The sequence below is a fragment of the Tympanuchus pallidicinctus genome, unplaced genomic scaffold, assembly GCF_026119805.1.
Source record: "Tympanuchus pallidicinctus isolate F22 unplaced genomic scaffold, pur_lepc_1.0 scaffold1, whole genome shotgun sequence".
In the NCBI taxonomy this organism is placed as follows: Eukaryota; Metazoa; Chordata; class Aves; order Galliformes; family Phasianidae; genus Tympanuchus; species Tympanuchus pallidicinctus.
The window spans coordinates 54,440,786-54,466,297 of NW_026294618.1; the positions used below are offsets into that span (position 1 = coordinate 54,440,786).

At 36.7% G+C, this 25,512-nt stretch overlaps 1 protein-coding gene across 2 annotated transcripts in view; it reads right to left on the reverse strand.

The window, feature by feature from the left end:
• HBS1L (HBS1 like translational GTPase) overlaps positions 1-15,865 on the reverse strand; it is a 64,720-nt gene extending 48,855 nt beyond the window's left edge. The window contains exons 1-5 of one of the 2 annotated variants that reach the window (XM_052680719.1): positions 15,715-15,865; positions 13,078-13,143; positions 11,755-11,892; positions 8,160-8,354; positions 7,339-7,512 (exon numbers count right to left, since the gene is read on the reverse strand). In XM_052680719.1, coding sequence (XP_052536679.1) covers positions 7,339-7,512; positions 8,160-8,354; positions 11,755-11,892; positions 13,078-13,143; positions 15,715-15,757 — 616 coding nt within the window. In that variant the 5' untranslated portion in view covers positions 15,758-15,865. The remainder of the gene's footprint in view (positions 1-7,338; positions 7,513-8,159; positions 8,355-11,754; positions 11,893-13,077; positions 13,144-15,714) is intronic. The other variant, XM_052680698.1, reaches the window with a different exon arrangement.
• Positions 15,866-25,512: the final 9,647 nt, after the last annotated feature.

Here is a 25,512-nt window from a genome sequence, read left to right on the forward strand (position 1 = left end):
TTCTTCCTTTCTACCCCAACGCCAAACCAAACATGCTCAGTTCACAGTATTTTTTTTTATTTCCTGCAAGGAGTGCACATTTACAGAGATTTGACCTCCTTCTCGCTCACATATCACTAAAACCAAAAATCTTAGTGTCATAAAGTGGTTAACAATTCCGTTAACAGTGCCTGAAATGGAATAGAATCTTGCTCGCTCACCAGTATCTGTATTTGTTCTATAACTCTAACGAGGGTAACAAGAGATGAAAATGTAGTTTAGACAGAAAAAGCAAACAGAAATGAAATGAGTACGTACAGAATGCACATCTTTTCTGACTAAGGCACCATTTTTACATAAATATTTTTGAGAAATTTGAACTTCTAGAGAAGCCATTCTGAGAGCAACCATATTGCAACAGTGCACTTTCAGTGTAATCTGAGCAGCACTAACAGCCACTGCTTAGAAAAAAATGGACACCTGAGCAGTGCTACAAATATGACAAACTTCATTGCTTTAAGAAAATATATTAAGATTTCATTCTTTGATTTAATAGACCCAGAAACTCAATATAGCCAAATTAAATACTAAGATCCATCTTCATCTACTGCTAACATGACAGTGAATAAACACTAGTAAAACTCTTTTCCAAAACATCCATATTCCTACTGTAGAAAGAGTCTTCACTAATCTGAAATTCTTGAACTGCTCATGAAGCATGATTTCTCATTAAAAACACATCATTTTAATCTTTGCAATCCACAATTTTCCATGTTCTAGCCACCTTCTAGTCACTTTACCACCAGAAAGTTTTAGAGAAGGACAATGAGTTATTCTGGAAAGGAATAATGACGCCAACAGAACTACAGACATACCTAAGAAGTCAAGAGGCTTAATTTTAACAGGCCATTTTTAAGTACACAACGTAATGTTTCCACAAATTAAATAATGTATATTTCTCTAATGACAGACACTAGAAACTTATAAAGAACTTCACAAGAATCATTAATTGCAACAATCACCTAAAATCACACAAACTGTGTTAGCTTTGAGTTCTGGCAATGGAAAAAAAAAAAAAAAAAAAAAAAGAAAAAGTACTTTAAACTGTGTAGATAAAAGAATAATTTGGTTTTACAGCATAGTAATATTAAAATACAGACCCAATTCCCTCTGAACTGCCCCATTAAGATAGCAATTTGTGAAGCAGAAGAAAGCTCCCTGAAAATAAATAACACATTAATTGGCTTTGGATTTTATTTCATCTCTGTTTTCTAGTACAGAGTAAATATATCTGTTTCACACAAAAAATGATTCCCTTAACCTCCCTACTGAAAATGCTGTAAGGTCAAAACCATTAGGACACACAGAAGTATATACAAGTTAAAGCAGTGACATTTCCTCATCATCTGAACACACGACTGAACTTCACGAATTGAACATAAAATCTACTTCAGAGCTTGCCAGCTGTATTTCTTGTAAATAAGAGTTACCAATAAAAACTCAGTTTTCAAAGAAAAAAAAAAAAGCAGCAAACCCTCACCGCACCTTTGTAATTCATAGAGAAAAAATAAAATTCTTAAAGTGATGAGATTGGGTGGGTTTGTTGTTGTTGTTGTTTTTTTTTCCCCCCTCCCTACCACAACTCAATGTTTAATATAAAGACTGTTTTTACAACAATTTTAGAAAATTGGGCACTTTAGATTTCAGACCCGACTGCGTATAGAACTGCTGTCTATATATAACATACTGTGATAAACTGTACATACTCCATAAAAAGAATTCATATCCTATCATCTTAGAACTATTTTGAACAGCAGAAACTGCTCTGAAACTTTCTGCATAAGTGCTGATTTTTAGAAATTGCTGATTAATGAAAAAATGAATTTGAATCACATGACTGGAGGAAAACGTCAGAACGAAAACAACAAACTCCACCCCTCTGCACCAACTGGTCTCTTCAAAATATTATTGTACAGCAGTTCCAGAAACTGAAGTACCTTGGTGCTTTTTAGGATCCCAAGAATTGTCTGAACAATTCGATTAGAAATTACTCAAATCGCAATTTCTGAATTAAAAAAAAAAACAAGTAACAGTTATGTGAAGTTTTGATCTCATTGTTCTAAAATTGGAATTTGCTGCTCCTAACATCCTGCAAGTTGGGAGGGAAAAAAAGCACCAAATTTTTTGTTGTGATTTAAAAAAAAAAAAAACAAGTAACTATTATTACATTAAAAAGTATGCAAAAGCAATCATTTTTAAAATCCTACTGGGGGTTATTTTCGTATTCTTCTCTTATTTTATTTTTACTTTTCATTTGCCCTGATTTTCCAAAATAGGTTCTAATAGAAATCAAAGTCAATTCACACTCGTTTTCCAAAGCATGTTCTGATAAAAATCAGCTAGAAAAAGAAAGCCAGAAGAGGTAAACGGAAGAGATACTCAGAAACTTTATTTAGTAGTCTATGTAGTACCTTCTACCATAACAAAGATCTAGAAAGCTAGCATTATTTTGTGCCTTTTTCTTCTTTCACTGATACCCCTTCATTTTTAAGACCCTAATATTGTTTTAAAATGCTATCAAAATTATCAACATAACTTCAAACACCCGTTTCGAACAAAAGCAAATTGCAGCCTGAATATAGTATCTGAAGCTGTATTAGCATGTGTCAGTTTCTGCCCTATTTTCTCCAAGGCAATCTTTCATTGAAAAAATGATGCCTGTGCATATTTAGACATGAATTTCAGTGTTCCCACAACAGAAGCAATTACAGAACATTTAATCACCACTGTAATTGTATGAAGAAATTAACAAGAAACTGTAATTAAGACTGCATTTTCAAATATGCATTTTATTTAAGCATATAAAGCAATATCCAAAACATAATTTCATATAAAAAAATCAGTATCCACTTAATTAAGAATAACGTGCAAAATAAATTTAATGTATGCAACACCTTAGAAATATACAGTCCAAATACCAGAAGCCATATGTCTACGTAGCTTGACATTATCTTTCACATGTTCATATGTCAACATAGACACAAATACTTTACAATGTTAATGTGTATTCCAAAACATATACAACTAACCCCTATTAGACCAAAATACACAGTAGCTGCAATTTGAAGGGAAAAATTATATATACACACACCAGTAAAATAAGATTATTTTAAGCATAACACAGGCAGAAACAGAGTTGTTATACACAAATGCCATGTACCATTATATTTATGGAGTATTTTAAGAATATTAAATCCATTACTGATGAAAGAAACCTGGTTCTCATTAACAAGATTAAAGAAATTAAGGAGTAACAACAAAGCATACACAGTAACACCTTTGGTTTAAAAAAAAAAAAAAAAGTAAATTTTTGCAAGTGTCGAAATTGCCTCTGCTGAAAATTAATTGGAAATCAGATTTATTCTTCATTTAGGTATCCTTTTAGTGCCCAGCCTACAAATTTGTATTAATTCAAGCCTTGTTTCAGGATTCAGAACTACAGGCTGAAGAAAAATTCCTCCCCCACTCCTTATACACAGAAAAGCATGCATTGTTTCTTCAAGATCACTGGCAATACTGAGATACATGCAAACAAAAAAATATTTATACATGAAAATTTAGCTACCAAACAAGATCCAAATGTTTTTTTTATTAAGATATCAATTCTATAATAAGAACCCCAATAAACATATGATACTGGCCTTGGGCTTCAGTCACTTATTCAAAGTTTCATTTGCATGAAACCCATGGCAAAACTGTTCTAAGTACTACACGTTGCCACCTACTTCTTGCACATGCTTTCCAAATGCATCCACAGTTATACACTTCCATGTATGTTCCAGTACTCAGCTCTAAGTTCATTACAAATGCTAAGAAATTTCAGGCAAAGAACAATGGACAAGAGATTGAAAAAGCAGACCAAAAACAATGAAAAGTTCAACACAACAAAGATTTAGAGGGAAAAAAAACTTACAAGAAAAATTTAGAAATGTACATATTAGAAATCTCTACCTAGCCCCAAGAGTACATGGAACATAAGAAAACAAGGAGATCTCCAATATATAGCCAGGCATACCTTCAGCAAGCTTTCCACTGTTACTTCACATACAGAAATTAAAATTTATCTACTAGAAGAATATAAACCATCAAAAAAGCTCGCTAATTTTAGCAATAAATTCTCCAAATAGGACATTTTGCCTCAGTGGGAAAAATACATCTGAACTTTGTAGAAGTGAGAAGTTAATACTAACTACAGAGAAACAGACAGCTGTAAAAGTACAATTTCCTATTAAAACTGATCAGTGAAGTAGTGTACAATCTATCTAGTTCCATCAAGAATATGAATCTAAGAGGGATCAAGAAACTACACGGATGTTAATTTATGGAAGAAAGGTAGATCCTCGACCTAAAGGCAAAGGAAATACAACAATTCTGTTCCTGCTCATGAACTTACAAGAACACAGTGTGAATGCTGGATTGTATTGCTTATACTTCAATGCTTTAAGGCACTTGAAACAAGTAAGGATACAGACGATTGAATCTAAAATGTAATCTAGAACATAAACACGTCAGCACTGTTATTAAATATAACTTTTATTAGTAAGAATTAGAAATATGTCATTTGAGAGGTCAGATGTCAAATTGCTGACAGTCCTACAAAACAACAGCTAGCATCAACCAGACAAACAAGTGTACAGAACGTGAAATTTATACCTGAGCACACTGGAACTCATCCTGTTTTTATTTAGAAACAAAATTACAGTGCAACCTGAAGTCAGGAATCAACTTAAGTTTTTGTCCTATCTTTTGATACAACACACTAAATGAAAACCAGATTAAAACCATATCTACTCTTCTATACTAGCTGCCAAGTTTGTTACAAATACACATATTACAGTACCCGAACAAATGTATTTTTTTAGTTGCAGCAGTACCTCTATTGCACATTTTGCTGATAGGAATCTAAAACACTGACACTGGAAGTATACCAAAGAATTAATGTATACTAATGTATACCAATGTAAAGATACACACATCTCTAACTTGACTAACAAGGGCACCAGAATCTGGTCATCAGCTAAAAAAGTCAGTTCTAGATGTCCGAATTCCAATCTTCAGTGTAAAGCTTTGAAATAACAGTGATGGTGGCAATAGTACAAAACAATGTGTACACCACTATGGAAGCTTTCTTCAAAACAGACAAGAGGCAGATACAAACAGCACCTATGCTTTTTGTCTGAAACATTTTCTTCCACTAAGAAAATACGCCCATGCTAAAGTTAGAACCTAGTCCAATGCTCTTCTAAAGGACTTGAAAACAAATGATAGAATTCCACTAAAACTTCTCATGAAACATGTGCCACATATTTATCTACAAAACAGCTACAGTAAAATCCTGAAAACCATATTCTGACAGATGACTGGAGAATGGAAGAAAGGGAATGCAATTTCAAATGTAAGCGCTTGCTCCCCAACAAATTTGGTCCTATTGAAAACTATACATGTCCTATTACAACTTTCAATCAAAACCTGAGGTTAGTGAGGCTTTTTAAAAACGAAGAATTTTTTAAGTATAATAAAGAGAATAGTGATTAACAGCATACCTTACCAGGAGATTAAGCTTTAAGAGCATTTAATAAACAGCTGCAATCTAAACTGAGGTTTCCACACCCCAAACTACACACTACATAGCAAAACTGAGTTATTTCAACAAAAATAATACTTCAGTGTTCTTCCCCATGAAACATATATACAAATACCCCTAGACAGGTGTTCCAAGAAGTCCAAAGAGGTTTATAAGATATTGTATATGCCATATCAACATACTAAAATTCGAGACTTCACAAAAGTTTAAAAAGTTGTAAGTGAAAATTAAGCAAAAATAAAGATATTCAGTGCAACAGTTAAAAAGTTCACATACAAATTTGTTACCAATCTTACAGTGAGAATCATCACATCAATTAAAAAAATTTAAAAACTCAATTCTGGACTGTAAATAGGTCCTATGTATTTCTTTTTACAACGTACCAAGATAAAAACATTGATTCTTTTCTTTTTCCTTGTGCTACTTTCTTGTAAAAGCTTTTTGTTGATTAGCTTTTACAATATCATCAGGAGATGCTGTTTTGAAGTCAAATGGCGTTATGGCTGTTTTAGGAGCAATTTCCTTAGGTTTTACATCTTGTACTTGTCTACTGTACAGGAAAGCTTTATGCATACCAACTGTGTGTCGCTTATAACCTTTTGGAGGATAAGGAAGACATAAAGTTAAAGCAAATGCTGAAGGTCTTGCACGCAGAGCCTTCATCCATGAAAGGGACAAGTCCTGCCTCTTGGAAGTAAGCCCTCTTCTGGTCTTATTTGTTTTACCTAAGCCAGAACATTTTCCCTGCTTTGCCTTTAAAAGTTTTGTTTCGGGAATTAAGACATTTGACTGTTTTATCACATTCTGCTCTGCAGGTGCGTTCGCATTTTTTAAAAGGACACTTAAATCAATGTTTGTTCTTTTAGAGGGCCTCAATTCAGTTACACTGAGTACAGAAAAGTCTGCTTTCTGTTGAGTATCATCTACTTCAATAGCCTCTGCTATTAAATCAGAGAGTGTTAAGTTCTCAACCTCCTTTAGTGGAGAAACTGAAGAGAGGGCTAGAGAAGACAAAGATCCTGTTAACTCTGGCATCCCACTTGCAGTCTGTGGTTGACTTACTAGTTGTGATAGCGATGAGGTTCCCAAATTCTCATCTGAGATACTTGCTGTTGCCTGGGTATAAAGATCAGCCAAAGAATAACAGTGGCTTGCACCGCTTTCCTGGTGCTCCTGAAGTAAGTCAGCCAATGATGTATTTCCAGACCTTAAAACTGGCAACGCAGCCATCTCTGAAGAGGGGCTTTCTTGCATTCTACTTTGCACAAGTGAAGAAAAATTTTCAAGTTCATTCTTTCTATGTGCAGTATGGCTGACTTCATTATCAAGAGCCAATTCTCCTAAAGCACACGTTACGCAAGGACTGCAAAAATTTTCATTACTACTGCCATCAAAAGTTTCTGAGGAAATAGATGGAATACTGTCTTTAAGACTCAGAGAATCACAAGCCACATTCTGCATCAGCAAGGATTTCAAGTCCTGTGCTTCCTTGCATTTCAACTTCTTAAATGAAGAATTTCCAGATGGATTACTTCCTATACTACAGCAAGCATCTTCACTGTCAGAAATTGAACCTACTACACTTGCACTTTCTGATAGCTGATTCTTTGTCTCATTCATAGGCTCATAAAATGATTCTTTACAGGTATCATCGCTGGAAGAAGACAGAACAAGTGAAGAGGATTTTGATCCTTTCTTTTCAGATGAGTATATACCAGTTTTTTCAACATTAGGGAGCATTTTGTCACTTGCAATTAAGGAATAACAAGCTGAACCAGTTTTGGCTGTCAAATTTCCAACCTCTGGTTTGTTGGAGCTGTCAACATTTTCTACTGCACAAGTGAAACAGTTTTTATTAGTAAGTAATTCTGGAAAACAAAGTAAGTCTCCTTACCTTACAATAGCCAAAAATTTTCAGATGGAAGTACAGCCACAACGAAGAAAGTAGAGAGCAGCATCAAAAAAAAAACAAACAAAAAAAAAAAAACAAACAAAAAAAAAACAAAACAAGAAGAAACATGAAAAGGCATTTAATTACAAAGTGTTATTCAAAGATATCTGCTGTTCTACAACTAAATTATTGTTATCTACTGAAATACCTACACAACTTCACAAATCAGCAAAGCAATGCCAGTAAAGACTATAAAGATTCAAGTAGAAATCAAAACAAGAAAGTTACTGTACAAATTATACACACACACACACACAAAAGGTATCACTGTGGAATGTCAGTTTACTGAACAAAGATTGAAAGTACAAGTTAGGACATATTTTTATTAATTAAGTCATACATGAAAATTCAGAAATTTACTATGAAATGCAGATGGTTGCTTACATTCTGAATTTAAATTGACAGTTACACCAGTGAAACACACTGCTTCCTTTAAACATTTTCAGAAGAAATAGCAGTTGGCATCTTTAAGATTTCCAATAAATTGCTAACCCAACAATAATCATCCTCACAGCCTGTAAAGCCAAAATTAACTGTATATACAAATGAAACATCTTGAATACAAACAATTACATAATAGCATACCTTTTGTCGTCTTTCTTACAATCACAGCATCCTCATCCTTGGTCTTCACATTTTGCTTACTGTCTTGTGAAAGCAAAAGATCCAAAGCCTTCTGTACATCAAATTTACTAGCCAGAACTGCTTGCTCCATTGCTTGGTCTGGTACAGACTCTGCCAAAACCTCTCTCATTTGATCAAGGCATGAACTAAGACGAGCTATAAAAAACAAATTACTGTTACAAACTGACACAAAACAAAGTTCTAACAAATCAGTCTCACTACAAACACCACACATCTGATTAACAAAAACAGTAATAGAAAAAAAACAGAGAGAAATACCACAGTAAGAGATAAACCCTTCATAAATTAATCTCTTTTCCTTTCACAGTAAAATTTTATCCCTGGAACCCTGGAGAATATTTGATTCATTTCAAATATTGTAATAAGGAACACATCATTGACTACTATGTTTTTATTAGTCTATAATAACGTCTCAACATCGTAATACTTTGATGTTATAAAACTAACTGCAGAGTAGAAATACAGGTGATCACCTTAAAATTACTCAAAATCGTTTAGTAAGTTAAAACATTCTGTTAAATTGGTTTCTGTGTTAAGTGTTTACAGGAGCTACAACTTGTATCAAAATTAAAGCAGCGTTTTTGGTACACTCAGGCCCTAAAAACTGAAAAGGTTTAAATACTAGCAAATCCAGATGAATGCAGCAGCTTTCAAACTACATCTCCTAGAATCAAAAAATATTTTTTGGTTCATAAAATCCATTTTATTTATAATGTATTCCTACACTCCTGAGAAAAACACTACAAAACATACAGGGAAATGAAAAGAAAAGTTACAAAATTAAATCCTAAAGTTAAAAAATATAAAGAAGTTATTTTCACTTTCCAGGATTTGAGCACAGTTCAAAATGAAAGAAAAATTACACTAAAGATATACTCACAATAGTTCAGAAAAAAAAGTGTTTTTTCCTCAGACATCTTTCACTTTTCAATTTAAGTCTAATGACACAGTTATCATCACTCTCACCAGTCTTTTTTAATAAATATTTTTGTAATTTAGTAAGCAAATTTCCTCAAACTAGAGTAGCCGATAAAGCTGACCACAATACAAATCCTGATTAAGATAAGGTTCTTAAGTTCTGACATCCCACATAGCTAGAGACAAAAAATTTAACAGGATGTCACTTCAATGGAAGTAATGTGCTGATCTCAAAGATAAAAACCTAACAGAACAGAAGAGTATCTTGAACATCACTGTTACTGCCAGTTTCAGGAAGACCATTAAAACAACAGAGAGAAAACTGCAAATTCCTTATTTGAACAACCCCTCGAAGATGGCAACACTGAAAGAACTCTGCTAAGCAAATCCAATACTACATAACTCCACACGGTTACTTAGATCAGCTGCTTTGATGCAGAACAAGTACTGGTAGAGCCCTGAACAACGTCTCAGTTGAACATTTTATTACCTGTCAATTAGGATGAATAATCTCCAATTCCCTACCTTGATTACAATCAGTACTCTTGTATTAATGGCCAACTTGTCACACTTTTCCAAGTGCTCTATGATAATACCGAAATAGAACAGATCTTATGAAAAAGCACTGCCGAATTCACAATGGAAACGGTTATTGGTAGTTTTCCCTTCCATCTTTTTCCTTTATGTCCAGAACGAGTTTCCTCATTCACACATCACTTCTCAATAACTGACGGACCTTGTCAAAAGTATTATGAAAACGCAGTTTATGGCATTGTCAAGATCATGGAATCATAGAATGCCCTGGGTGGAAAAGGACCACAATGATCATCGAGTTTCAATCCCCTGCTATGTGCAGGGTCACCAACCACCAGACCAGGCTGCCCAGAGCCACATCCAGCCTGGCCTTGAATGCCTCCAGGGATGGGGCATCCACAGCCTCCTTGGGCAACCTGTTCCAGTGCGTCACCACTCTCGGAGTGAAAAACTTCCTCCTAATATCTAACCTAAACCTCCACTGTCTCAGTTTAAGACCATTCCCCCTTGTCCTATCACTACCCACCCTCTTAAACAGTTATTCCCCCTCCTGTTTATACACTCCCTTCAAATATTGGAAGGCCACAATGAGGTCACCCTGGAGCCTTCTCTTCTCCAAGCTAAAGAAGCCCACTTTCCTCAACCCTTCCTCATAGAAAAGGTGCTCCAGTCCTCAGATAACTGCATCTAGACTGGCTCTTTCCAATTACCTTCTACAGCATCACTTCCTGCTACAAATCATATTACACCCCCAGTTTATCATTTACCCATGTATATTTGTTATCACTGATTCTACAAATTCAACTGATATTAAATTTAGATTTATCTATTGCTCCAGAATTTTCGACAATGTACGTTTTAAGTACCAAATTTCATTTATACATTTTCTATTCATTCAACAACAAAATTTTGTGCTTACTAACATAAAAATAACTCTCAAAATTCCAAATAAGTTAAAAAACAACAAGTTAGCTATTAATATTTAGGAAAGAGACTTGTGAATCCTTTTCACAGAACATTTAAGATATTAGGTAGCAAGTTTGAAAAACAAAAGCAATCATTCTTTACCCCACCTCTCAGTCCATGGAACTGGGCTCTTAATATTGAACTTACAGCTACAGCACCAAGTTGAAATCAATGACTAATGGATTCAGGACAGCATCAGATAAAACTGTAAAGGATATGGGTAGCTAATGACATCGTTTCAAGGAAATGCATCACTTCACACATCCCAAATACTACTACCTACCATTTTTGGAATGCAATGTAAGTAAAAGACCATTCTATATACAAATACTCTTTCTCTATACAAATTTCTCTTACCAATATTAAGCTACACAGATGTTTGGTCTAAAACAGTATAGTAGTTCTGTTGTTTATATTTCATATCAAATCTAAATATTTCCAGTAAGAAAGCTTTCCTGGTTATAACACTATTCCATATCATGACATCATACAATAGGCTGTTGAATGAAGAGGCACAGTGCACTGCAAAGCTGTACTTCCTTTTGTCTAGCAGTCTTACGTGAGTTCTGACTCCCCAGGAGGAAGATCACTGAGATGTACTGCATTTCCCTAGAGCCTTAATATGATCTCCAATTCCAGGTGACATGGATGAGGGCTTCTTCTGGGAGCCAGCAGCACAGAGAGCAGCAATGCACTTCTGGCCTTCCTCTCTCTCCCATTTGAGTTACTAACTGTAACTCCCTTTTCTTATTATTATCTTACATTCTTCTACTATTGGTAGCGAATTTGTTATCTCTCCCTTCCTTAATTGGGTCATTTTTCTTTCCTCCACAACAAAAGAGGAGAAAGGAGTCCCCCTACCCTGTCACGCTTGAAACTGCTACAAAAGTAAAAGTATATTTCAATGTAAGCAAGCGAGATACAAGTATTATACGAAGGCAGTCACGAGCCTGAAGAATCACCATGGATGCTACTGCCCATGAAGCACGTAGTTCTAACATAAGATTTCAGAATATCAAAAGGTAAGTTGGTTGAGTAAGATCGAGTTCAGACTATTTGGTCTACTACTTTGAATCACATCAGATAGGTCTGAGTAGTATTCTTTTTCTGTCATTACCTCTATCAACTTCAGTCAACTGATGATTGGGCATAAAATAACCAGCAGCATCTTCCGTATCCTCATAGTCATATTCCTCTTCCAGTGGCTCAGCAAACGTTGCTGGTTTGTCTCGTCTTGAGTAGATAAACTGAGCTGCTACATTAGGTAAAAATTCAAGTATTAAAAAAACAAAAACAAGTATTACTTCCTCCTTTAAAAACAAAAATGACAAGAAAAAAAAGTTAGGATGCTAAACTGTTTTCACCACAGTGAAAAGACAGATTGGGAAATATCTTTGTATCTGTCCACATCACCTAAGTAATTAACAAGTTCAATACTCAAACAGAAAAAAATATTCCAGGTCTAAAAAATAGTTACTTTCTACACTGAATTACCTCCTATGGCCTGATGTCTTCATAATATTATTCCAAAGTTTTTGTTTTTTTTTAAATTCAGTGACAAGTAAAAAAGTTAGCATGCAAATAAATACTGCACTTACAGTATTGTACTGTCACACTATTAACTATTTTTCAAGTACACACAAGGTTCATCACTGAATGAAAAAATACCCTATTCCTTAGAAAACATCAAGAAAAGACTAGCAATTAAACTTAGAAACTCAAAATGTTAACATTTAAATCAGGGAATGGGACTACAATTAGTAAAAATATATACCCAGATTAGCTTATCTAAAAAGGATGACAGAGAAACAGACTTTTAAGGATCCAATTAACTCAATTACCCATGGCCAGATGCCACATCATAGATGCTGTAGATTTAGAACCAAAAAAAGTCATCCACATTAGCACAGCTGCAGAACAACATCAGCTATACTATTTCTAGGGTCTATCCGGCTCTACACCGCCACCCAACCCAGGCAAACCCTGAATTTTCTTTCAGAGATGAATACAATCTAGTAGTATTACAGCTAAGTTGAATTCAGCTAGGCCAAGCCACTCCAATCCCATCTTACTTGAGCACATAGCATCACTATTTTTGCACCTGTTTTGCCATGTTCCAAATAATCAGAAGCTTATTAACTTCACATCAACTTGCATGAGAACAGCTGCAAGCAAGGGCCAGTGGTACATCCCACAAAGACTCATGTGCCTTCAAAGTTTTGTAAAAGATATCAAATACCAGACACTGAATCACAACTGTTGCACAGAGATGGATCCTACAAATACTTTTTTAAAGATAGCCAACATTTCAACACCATCAACGTATATCCATAAATCAGATATTCATACGAAGCACATTCTGACCATCCGTTCCCCAAAGTAATGTAGTTGACATGACTGAACATGTTTACCATTTTTATACGTAATTATTTGAACTAACCTGTAGAAGGAGAAATGCAATAATCATCTTCTACTGACTGGCCATACACATCATCATCTTCAAAATCTATCAAGTAATAAATAAATAAATAAATAAATAAGGGTTAGTTTGCACAATTTTTAAATAGAATCATAAAATCATTCAAAGGACCGTGGTTTTTTTGTTCTTCTTTGTAGGGTATTAAGATCTTCTACATCTCCAGTATTCCAGAAGTACAATAAGTTGCTGTTCATTTACCTAGGTAACATGCTTTACTATTAGATGTTAAAATAATACAGTACTTTATTTCTCAGCAGAAAAATTTCAGGAGTTGCGATTCTTCACCATCTCCTCTGGAATGCTGCCCTCATCATCTAACTTCCTTCAGTTCTACCAACTTCTATTCCTAGTGCTTCTCTTGATATTTCTACCTGACTCTCGATAGCCTTAACAAAAGACTGTTCTATTACAATCATCACTCCTGTAGCTCAGATTGGGATTTCTACTCTATACTTACCTATTTCTCAGCTTTCTTTTCACTGACCTGTCCTCGTTTATCCACCCACCTTCCAAAACTCAAAGTTCAGCAAGGCAAAAGCATAATTCTAAATTTCTTCCCACTGTAGTTTCAAGCAGTTTCAGCCAAAAAAACAAGAATCCTATACAGTTACTCAGAGCCTCCCATAGACCTTAACAATTCAAATTTTAAAAAAACAAATCAAGAATCAATCATCAGGAAGCACAATTAGAAAGTAAATTATTCCCTATTAAAAATAAACACATACCCTGGCATTACATAGATCTTGAAAATAAACCTGCACTTTTCATCAAGGATAATGAAATACATAATAGAATAATGAAATACTTTTAAAGATGTTGCTGCATCTGCTTAACAAATTCACAAATATTGTTTGCTTATTTTTCCAAGAGCAAGAGGAAAAAGTAGCTGGCAGCTACACAGAAATCTGGTACTCAGATACCATCTTAAAGGCCGCAGAACTAGAAAATTACAATGTATCCATCCAAAAAACAAACAGGATTATTTGAGATGTGAAAGGTTAATTTTACTCTCAACGCAAAACAGGAAAAAAAAAAAAAAATCAATGTCAACTTAACTTGCATTTACCATAGACTATTTTTTAAAAACTAATAGAAAACAGTTTAGAGACCAGAGATACGTTCCACAGCATCAACAGCTATTTTGCAAACATACTCTCTGCAGGAATTCAGCAGATTTCAGTTCAGAACTCATTCAGCTCTGAATACACTACCTCAAAAAGAGCTCAAAAACAGAATACAGTTACATGAAGGCTGAAAATCCTTCCTCAGGCCTCAGAAGAAGCCTTCCTATGAAAAGAGACCAAAAATACTGCAGATGTTTACTTTAGAAGACCAATAATTGGGCTTAACAAAGCAATATACATACATGTGTTCTGAGTAATGTAGCAAAATCGCACATGACTGCAAAAGTAATATATGGCGGAAGTATATAGACCACATGTATACATACCTATAATTAAACCTGATGTGTAATGCAGCAGAATTTCAGAGTAGCAACAGCAACATAGGCCTCATACGGTTACATCAATTTACAGTGCATCTCAGTAAACTCAGTTAAAAGAACTCCTCATCTAAGTACAAGCACTAAAGTGAGTTATAAAGTTCTATTCGCACAGAGGTCCAGTCAAGACCAACATCTTTGACGATGCAAATACCTATAGAGGCTGAAAAAATTCAGCTCAAAAATTCATGAACTTTGTTCACTCAAGAGGAAGAGCAGACAGGCAGAAATATTTCCTGCATTTTTTGTATGCGACAAAAAGTTAGGCAACAAAACAGCTGCTTCCATGCTAAAGTGTTATCTAAAACACCAGTATAAAGTGGAAGTGTGCCCATTTTTTTCACAAGGCAAGCCAACACAAATAAAAACCTTGAGCAAAAAGGCACAAAGGACAGTTTGCCTGTATTAATAGGACAGGACAAAAAAACACCACTTTACTGTAAGCTCGAGCCAAATTCTTACATGAGATCTCATTCACTACATGCAAACTTTAGTGCAATACAGCAGAAATATCTGATTCTTCCTTAGACGCTCAACTCTATCCTCTAGAACTACGGCTCTCCTACACAGAAGTGCTGCCGCTGTACAGATGTTGCCGCTTATCCACATTATACCATCTTGCTGCACTGAGACTTTGGGCCCACAAACTTCCAAAAGACTCAAGAGACGCTCAGTCACACCGATACTGGCTTTAAGCGACTCCCACGCCTCCGAAAGGCGCTCAGCCTTGGCAGCCCCGGGCCGGGCAGCTCAGCTTGCCAGGGCCGCGTTCCCACGCTGACCACGAGGCAGCACGTCGGCGGCGGGCAGCAGCGCGGCCACGGGCGGGAAGCGGCGGGGGGGCCCGAGGGGGAGCGGGGCGAGGCCTCCCACGGCGCCTCGTCCAACCCCCGCGGAGGGGAGGGGAAGGGAGCGAGCTGCATTTCCCCTCCCACCAGCCCGACGATCCCCCGCGCCCTCACTTCGAGCCGGGCGGTCTCCTCAGGGACCCGCCGGGAAAGGGCTGACGGGTCGGGGTTGCGCGAAGGGAGGGGCTGTCGGCAGGCCCGAAGCGGGAACGGCGTCGGACACGACCACCAACTCCTGCTCGCCACTACCTTCGTCGTAGTTGTAGCCTCGGACGTTCCTGTGCCGGGACATGATGGCAGCGGCCGCGTCGCTCGCCCGCTGACGGTGGGACGCTGGGCCTAGGACGCCATGTTGGTCTCCGTCAAGTCGCGCAGAAGCCCTCTGCGCAAGCGCACCGAGCGCACTTCCGGCCGCGCCGCGGCTTCGCGCACGCGCAGTGCTGTCCGGGAGATGCGGCGCGTGCTGATCGGCGGTCGTGGCGCAGCGCGGAGTGGTGGCGAATCCACTCTCGCAGCAGGAGGAGCTCAGCCGGGCGGGACGCGTGCTGGGCGGCCCGTCTGGCTTGAGGTGTGCTCATGGCACTTGAATTGTAATCGTGTGTATATAAGACATTGAGCGCAGCCCAAAATGAATAAACTGCTACAACCATGTTCACATGTATAAACACATGTACTTAACCTGACTGAGTCTCAGAGCGGTCACATCTGTTAAGACAGCATAGCGTTCTGAGTTGGCCTAAGTTTGCTGAAAGGAACACTGACCCGAAAGTGTTTTCTGTATTTGTGCAGTATGACAGTGGTAGTGTCAGAAAGGCATTTGAAGCACCCTGCAAACTTGCAGCGATGGGTCTGTAGCAGCTCAGTGTGACCTGGCTGCTGGTGACCCATAGCCATTGCGGGGTGGTGGCTGATAAATGGGCTGTACTGATTAGCATGGCTGTTGGTGGTGGTAAATGCTCAAGCTTTGAGTTATTAGGCTTCATGGTGGTCTTGCTTTCACTTACGTGCCATCCTATGGTGAGAACCACCTAAAAGCCAGGTCGTGAAGAAATATGCCTGCAGCTCATACTCGTGCTGGGTCAGGGAGTAAGGCAAGCTGGAAAGCTGCAGCAGCGGAGAGAAGTGTGACATCCCTGTTCATAGGCCCACTGGTGCTCCAGGGCCTCAGTGCCACAGGTTTCCCTGCGCTGGAGTTCAGCTCAAAAGACTCAGTTATTTCCTAGACATTTGCAGTTGTTCAGGGACTGCTAGGCAGGTGGCCCCTCCAGTATTTCTCAAGTCAGATGTCTCTCTCTTCCATTCAAGACATTTAATAGTTTGTTTACCTTCTTTGTGTCCTGTCCAGACACAGCTGCAAATCCAGCTTCCTCCAGCGACCTGCATAGCCCATCTGTCCTCAGTTCACTTCCAGCCACGCATCCCAGCAAGCATACAGAGCCTGGTTGTCCAAAATGTGCTTATCTATTGTCTTGTCCCGACTGGTAAAGCAAAAGCTGTCTCTATCTGCAACTCCATATCCTTCCTGACTACTGCCAGAGGCAAGGTGTGTTAAACATAAGCCAAAGTTTGTGTTCATGTACAAATTGTACGCAAATGTGCAGATTGTTTCCTTGTGTTATTTGCATATTTCTAATCAGTTTGTACAGAATGGCACACTCAGCTGCACAAACTTAAGATCTACGTGGTGTCTTTCATATGGTACTAGGATTAAATTACAACAGGAAACAAAGATATCTAATTAATGTTGATGTACTGTTGACCTTCAGTGACAGAAATAAATGTTCTCCGCTGCAGAGTTTGACAGAAATTGTATTGATCACTATCTGTCCCAGTCTCTTGATATGGGTCAAAGATGCAGAACTGCTGTCATACTTCATGATTTAAAGTATCATAAGCAAGCTTTGCTGATGCTTGCTAAATGTTAAGTGCCACATGGCATGAAACAGTCTTTAGAAGCTCTTGAGTGTCTTCAAATGCAGTTTTTGAAGGATTATGACAAATACGTACCCAAACCATTTGTAACAGTAGTGATTCCCTGCAGAAATGTATAAAATTTCTAAACTACTGATTCACATTGCTTCTAGCAGAAGTCAGACTGATACATTCAAAATAAGTTTGCAGTGGGAGTGCTTGTAGAAAACTCCTAAATGCAGGGCCGAACAGGTCGTGCTTTAAAGTTGTGTAACATCACTTAGAGCTGAGGTAGTATCTTTTGTCAGGTGATACAATTCTAAATTCAAAACTGATTGTAGCATGTGCAATCTGGTCCTCTAGTGAAGTAAATTAGCACTGTAAGTTAGAACCCTTTACCAGTACAACCGTCATAACACTCTGCCAGTTTGCCTCCAACAGCTTTAACTTGGAAACTGCACTTTTTTCAACCTCGAGAATTACTCCCATTTTTGAAGTGTTAAAATGTGCAGTGAGTATTAATCATGTAAATTTAACATATTTTCCTTTTTCATTTCTCTTTCTCTGACATTTCTCTTTTCAAACCAGATCATGGAATTGCAAAGATGCTTCTTTTAGTCTTCCTCATCATGCTTTTTACACAAATTGCCAGCTGCTTATCAAATAATTATTTTTCATTTTTGAATTTTATGTTCATGTTCATTATGTTATCACTTTGGATTTTCAGCTACTCTGCAGATATGACCTACATTTCATTTGCTTGATATTCAAATGTAACATTGTTCACAGTAGTTCAAAAATAATATTTAAAAGAAGGAAAAAAAGATAACGGCATTAAAAATTACAGAGATTATCTAATATTGCACATAATATGCTGTGTAACCTTTCCACAGCATTAACATTAAAGTTGGAAGTTTAGTAATATAATATAAAGACCTACAAAAATACCCCACCCCTCCTGCCCCCCCCCCCCCCCCCAAAACAAAAACAAAAACAAAACAAAAAAAACAGCCAGGAACAATAATTTGATACAGAAATGCACTTGTTTTATATTATAACGCTGTCTCTCAGAAGTCATAAACGCATTGTGATCATTTCTTCCATTTCTAATTTTAGGGAAACTGATCAACTGTTTAAGTGTTTGAGAAAAAATAAGCTTTTGTTCTCAATTCCCACCTCTAACAGCTACTGCTATTTGGAAGTGAATGCAAGGTTCATGAAAGGTATTCACCCAATAGCAAAGCAGTCTGACTACACAGTACTCCTTCAGCAGCAATTACTTCTCTAGCAGGGAATCATATCAGTCTGCCTCCAGTAATTCTGATAGAGAAATGACTAACCAGGTCACTTCTGGTAAGCACTATGAGTGTTTATTTCCTTCCTGCCCACTGAAACTGTGTGAACGTCGGAGGTCGGAGGTGGATATTCATGCTATTCCATAATAAAATAACTTTAATCATGTACTTTTGCTTAGCAGAAAATCTTGTGAATGGTGTTATTTCTTCTTAATGTGAAGTTATCCAGATTTCTAGTAGTTGCAGTGCTTTTAGTTAAAAGAAATATATTTTGTCTATTTCAATATTGCTTTTTTTTTCAACCAAAGTTAAGCAATCCATGGTTTGGAAAAGAGCAGCTTAATTCCAGATATCATGCCATACTATGCAGTAGATGGGTAAGTTTTAAAATAGAGATATTATCAATATCACTGTGTACTTTTCCAGCTGATAAATGATTTAACTAAAGCAAAAGAACTGCTAACAAAAAAATATGTCTAATTTTTGAAATGATGCTATCTAGATCAGGAGGTGACTAAGAATGCAATGAGTATTAATAAAAGATCATTTTGTATATATGGTAAATAGCAAGTATCTCCACTTTTCCACAGTACAATGAACTTGTTAAATATATTATTTTTTTTAGAATTTATCGATGTGTGGAACAGTAAGTTTTGCATGTGAGATTGTATGATATACATTAGTCTAGATGTTATTCAACAGGATCTAGCAAAATTAGACAAGTAAGCTATATAACGTCAATCTGATGTGGAAATGTTGCCTGTTCAAATGGGTTAGCAAAAAACAAACAAAAAAACCCCCAACATTTTGTGTTCTTCACAAATACATAAAGTTAGTTTTGTAGGAAGGAATACATGATGAATGCCCCATCCCTGGAGGCATTCAAGGCCAAGCTGGATGTCATTCTGGTCAACCTGCTCTAGTGGTTGGCGACCCTGATCACAGCAGGGTGGTTGGAACTAGGTGATCATTGTGATTCTTTTCAATCCAGGCCATTCCATGATTCTATGATTCTATTATATATGTGACTTTAGCTATGTCTGTATTTCTCTAAGTATTTTGGGCTCAATCCTAAATTTCCTTATAATCTTCTGCCACTCTTCTGGTTCTCATGTAGAATGAGTCCAACAATGGCCCAGAAAGGGAAGTTCAGCCTCTCAAGAAGGGGGCTGTTGTTGAACCATACAGCTACAAAGGCAGGAGTTTGAATTCAAGCACAGTTGCTGCAAACATAGTAAATGTGGGCACTGTGAAGCACTCACTGAAAATCTCAGCTTAATTGTTTTTACCATAGAATGCAAATAAAAATATGACATGATTGCAACAGAGAGTTGTATTCATTTCTTTACGAATTTTACAAAGTGTACTGTCCTTACAGAGTGAGGTAGGTGATGAAAATTATCAGGCACACAGGCAAATTCTTACATGAAGATTAAAAGGATTAAGACTTTCTCTTACGGAGAAGATGCATGAAATGGGACATGAGCAAAATATGTAATAGGCAGTGGCTTAGAATAGCCATTGTTTTTGTTTTGTTTTCCACTCAGAGTAAAAGAAGGAATTCTTGGAGCTTAAAGGAGGCAAAATTTGAACTTATAAAAGCAAACAATTTTCATTCACCACAGAACCAAGCTGTAAAATTCACTTCCAGAAGAAATGTTCAAGACCAAAAAGTTATCAATTCAAAAAGTTTAGATAATTATGTAGATTATGGAAATATTTAGTCATGTTCACAGGAAATATTTAAAACCTATATAAAAGTTCTGGAAGGAATGGAAATCTTCATGCTAATGATTCAGTCCACTTTTAATTGTGAGAGGGAACTGACAGGATAAATTAATGAGAGCTACAGACATGTGGAAGAGATGAAACAGAAGGCTGTCATGACTCAAGGTTAAATAAGATGCACGTCTGTGATTAGGCATATTATAATGATTCATACAAATATGTAGTAGCAGCATTCTCTTGTATGTGACTGCATACACTAATTTAGCAAGCACTTTAAAAAGTTTGTTGTGGGTCTTGGTTGCTATTATAAATAGTATGCCTTCACCAATACATATGTGGTGCAATATATTTCTTAAATGTAGGGATGCAGTCTAAATTCCAGTAAAACCAGTGGAATCTTATTCTGTTGCCTCAACAGAATAAGGAAATTAGATAAAGTAGCAGAGTTGTAAAATGAAAGTAGGATGAGTACAGTTTGAAAAGTACCTCACTTTTCTTGATAGAGCAATTGATCATGCAAATCTTCCCAGGACGTTCCACTGCTGATCTCTTCATATAGACATATAGACGTAAAATTGAAAAGAAATGTTGACACTTGTGTGCTTGGGAGAGGCATAATTATAGCTGGATTGTTGGGAGGACGGCCTGTCATTCCAGAGTATTATCTTATAATCACTCTACATTTGTTTTTATGTTTATGTGTTTTTTGCGCACTTCTGAATTTTCGGGATCTGCCTTTGGAAAACACAACTATGCAAACCCAACCAGCAGAGATTGATTGTGTTGTTGAGGAAAGTCCATAGAACAATCTCTCATAGTCTTAATTTTTGTCCTTTTTTGCTATTGTTTTGTTACTGTATCGAAAAGAAAAAGCTGACTGAGAAGGGAAAAAATACTGGCTAACACATGGAAAATGTAACAAAGACTTCCAGCAGAAGAATAAATTCAAACTTCCAGAAGATATACAGAAGAATTACCATTTGATAGTCACAGATTAACTGTGGCTCTGGCAAAGTCATTGAGTATGCATCAGTTTTATTTGAAGTGCAGACTCACACAAGGGCTCTCGGCAAGTCATAGGGTATCCTGAAAGTGAAACCCCAGCTACACAATGTCGTTAGGCTCATTTCAAGTACGAGCAATGTGGGGTGGCAAGCACAGCAGAGCCTGCACGGTCTGCTAGCCTCTGTACCACGAAGTATTGGCATGTGTCCATGTTGTTAAATCTGTATAATTTGGGTATGTCAGGCTGAAAAGAGTTACATGGTGTTATGCATTGTGAGGGAGCATCACTCAAGTCATTCAAACTGATAATATAAAACTAGTCTTTGACTAAAGTCTTGATTTTTCTGCCCCCAAAAGGCTTCATTTTAAAGTAGTTCTGTATGAAATTGCCTTTTTCTCTCTTAGTTAATTCTCATGTCTAAAGTATCCTACAGAACATATTGCAAATTCATCACACACTCAAAGGAAATATTGTACTTCAGCTGTTCTTTTATTTTACTTTTCTTGTTTGGTCATGTGGTTACCACCCTAGGATATTTTGTTCATCCTGGAATGTAAAGCAGTGACATTAGTGGGGAATGGAAACTTGTCCTGATCTTGCACAATAATGTCCTTTTCGTTCAGCTCTAGTTACTGTATCTGATAAACAGGAACTACTTAACATGATGCTAATTTACTATCAAGTTTGCTTCACATGTTTAAAATATAAAATTCTGTCGCTCACTGTTGCAACAAATGTCCTATCTTCCATGCACTAATCTTGTATGGCAGATGCAGACTCTCAAATACATAAATCTACTTGAAAACCAATCTGATAAAATGTTATGCCTGCAAAATGATGATTCACTTATATCAATGTACTTGTCACTCAGACCTTTAAAAAAATTACATATAATACCACAGAGTTGGGTGGGTGCTGAAAATATGCAAGACCTTGATAATAGGAAAACATTAGCCACAAAGTGTAAAGGAGAAACACTAATTGAAAACAACTGCACCAGTCCGAAGTTCTCTAGTCTCTGCATTGTATATTACAAAAAGGAACACATAAACCTTTGGTCTTACAGTGTGACAGCAACTATTTCATGTGCAATGGCAGTTTAACTGGAGGTATCTTACTCATCTCTCCAGTTTTATACCCACACTGTTTATAAAAACAGACATGGCTTAGGCTTTATGAATCAATATTTTAATGCTGGTGTCAAAACTTTAACTGATGCATCTTGCTCTACCTCCAAAGTATTCTGTTCTGAAAAGGTTGTTTTCTCACTTTCTAAGCTATTGCTGGGCATAGATTAACTACATGTAAGTTTTACTTAATATAATTTGCTTTATGTGATTTTGTTGCTGATTAAAGATCTTCCACCACTGCATTGAATTCCTCATATTTTTAATGTTTGTATTCATACAGTGAATGTATGAAAGCTGTATATGTATAAGCTGAAAGACACAACAATGTTGTAGTGTAAGCTAAATTCCTCTAAAAGTTGAAGTCATCTTCTCAAAAAATTGGCATGATGGAATGAAATAGTTCTTTATATCTCTCTTTTGTAGATAAAATAATTCCCCACTAGACTTCATGCTGAATCAAGCATACCTTGCACCAGGTGTTCTTGCAGACAGCCCCTGAAGGGGCTAACACATCGGTAACACTGTCACCTTTGAACAGAGCTGATCCACGAAGAAGCAAAGTCTCTTTGCTCTTCACTCTTGGCAGTCAAGAATTAAGTTCATTAAGTTCTGCACCAGTAGTCTGGGTGGGATGTTTTTGTTTTTTGTTTGTTTGTTTTTCACAACCTTAGGAAGGCTTATCAAAAAAGAGCTATCATATATTCCTCCCATCTTCGTGAAATTCTGTGGCAAGATACAAGAGAAAGACACAAATTAGTGCTTACTCAAACACACAGAAAATAATATAAAATTGAATTGTTACCTATGCTATACCTGCAAAGTTTCAAGTTAGCAGTGTTTTGAGTCTTATGATGGTGTTATAGAGATACAAAGACTGCCACAGTTATGGCTGTGAAGGGCAGCAGGGGTACAACATACACAGTGCAGAAGAATCTGGGTTTTGTCACTTCTCTGTTTGTTGAATACTTGTCTCATTTGGCAGAAATTGTTCCTGGAGTGAGAAGTATTTAATATAAATAGTCACTGTCTATCCACATTACCTAAGTTGATGATAGGATATTCAGGAAATAATGAAATTACCTCTATTCAATGTTTAATAGTTAGTAGTATGAAAAGTGGAGTAATTGAAGCAGGGTAATTTATTTGGCAAGGCAGGCAGAAGTGACTTCAATAAAAGTCAACCAGGTACAAATTTAATGCTGTAGCAATAAATTTTAGTACCTACTTGCCATTCAGAAACCTAATTCTGCTGAAGCATTAGAGAGATGCATCAGTGTTTTGCTGGATTACAAGACATAATTTTGATATCATAGTTCATAGCTGGGATGCAATGCCAGCATTCTGTATTCATCGCTTAACTTTGTTAAAGTTTAGAATGATCTGCAATGTTACAAGGAGGATCAGATCAGTACAAGCATTATTAGCAAAAGAAACAAAGAAGATTCCTACTTCATTTTAATTCAGCTATGCTTATGTGGAAATGTAAATTTTGTTCTCAATAAATGTCACAGCAGAATTCTACTAATACTCTCCAACTAAAAGAATTTGGTCATCTTTTTATAGAAATGCGTTTGGGGCCTGGTCCAAACCTCATGAAAGTCAATTGAGATAATTGCAATGGCTTTCGTGAATTATTTTGACATTAAAAGACCAATAAAACATATAAAGGAAAGGATTTTGGTAGAACAAAACTGCAAAATTGTACGTCGAGTTCCAGTGGAGTACATTGTTTTAGAGAGGCCCCTATTACTACTAAGGGAACCATGAGCTGAGCAACAAAAGATAATAATAGGTATAGAAAATTTCTTATCTGTGTTCTCAGGCAGTGAGAAAATGTCAATGGATGTTATCTGTGAAAACACAAGATTGAGTGAAAAAAAAAAAAAGGAAAAAGTAGAAGATAGCAAAGGGGAGGCAAACAACGGAGGCTGTCCCTATGAGTTGGAGAAGAATGGTAAAGGAGCTCTGGAATCAGCCAGTCCTGAGGGACACAAGGAAAGGCATAAAATGGGTCCTGACAAGACCCAAGAAACCTGGCTGGATCCGATGACTGCTGGTCAGGGGGCCCTTTGGATGTAGTTTTAGTCAGGGGAAATAACCTTGTGTTGTACTGCTTGATAAAGTTTGCATTTCAGATAATAAACTGTGCCTGAGGAAAGGGCTGAAAAGAGGTTTGGGTGTGGTGTTGGATTTTTACCTGGCTGATGAGGCAGCCTGCCAGTTTATAAAAACATAGGAGCTTAGCACACACTGTATGCTTGTACAGGACTTCCTTTGCCCTGGAATAAAGACATGATGCTTTTCAGTATTTTAAAGCAGACTTGCAAATTACCTTTGAGTGCATACCATGAAAAATTATCGCTACTCCAAGTGAAGAAAAAGATTGTTTATGATCCATGAGTTTGAATTTATTTTTTCTTTTTTAAGAGTGTTTTGTATGTTGGCAGGTAACAATTCCAAAAGTATCTATGTGTGAAGTGGTAGAAAAGCACACTGCTCACCAATGTAAGTTAAAGAAGCCTTAAATACAGTGGACTTACGAGCTATGCCAAAGTACAAAATGAAGCCTTAGATTTTCTTGGGGATAAACGGGGAAATAAATAAATGAGAATGGAAAGCAAAACTGTAGCCACAAAATAGATGTGTATATCAAGAGAAGAAAATAATAATTGAGGGAAGTCAAAATGTTTGCATATATTTACTCCAGAAAAGGCAAAATATGGAAAACCAAGTCAGTGCAAGTTTTACCCAAATTGCCAGACTTTATGCTATCCTATTTCTCCGGAAGCTAAACATATCTTTGTATTAATAGCAAAAAGTAGAACACAGACAGACTTTTTAATATAGTTTAAATTTGAACTCAACATCGACAAGGTTAAGAGAAAATTACTCTGTTTTGGCTGATGAATGAAGGAAAGTGTTGCTTTGATGTAATGAGATTTATTCCTATGAGAATGCTCAAACAAACAGTCTGTTC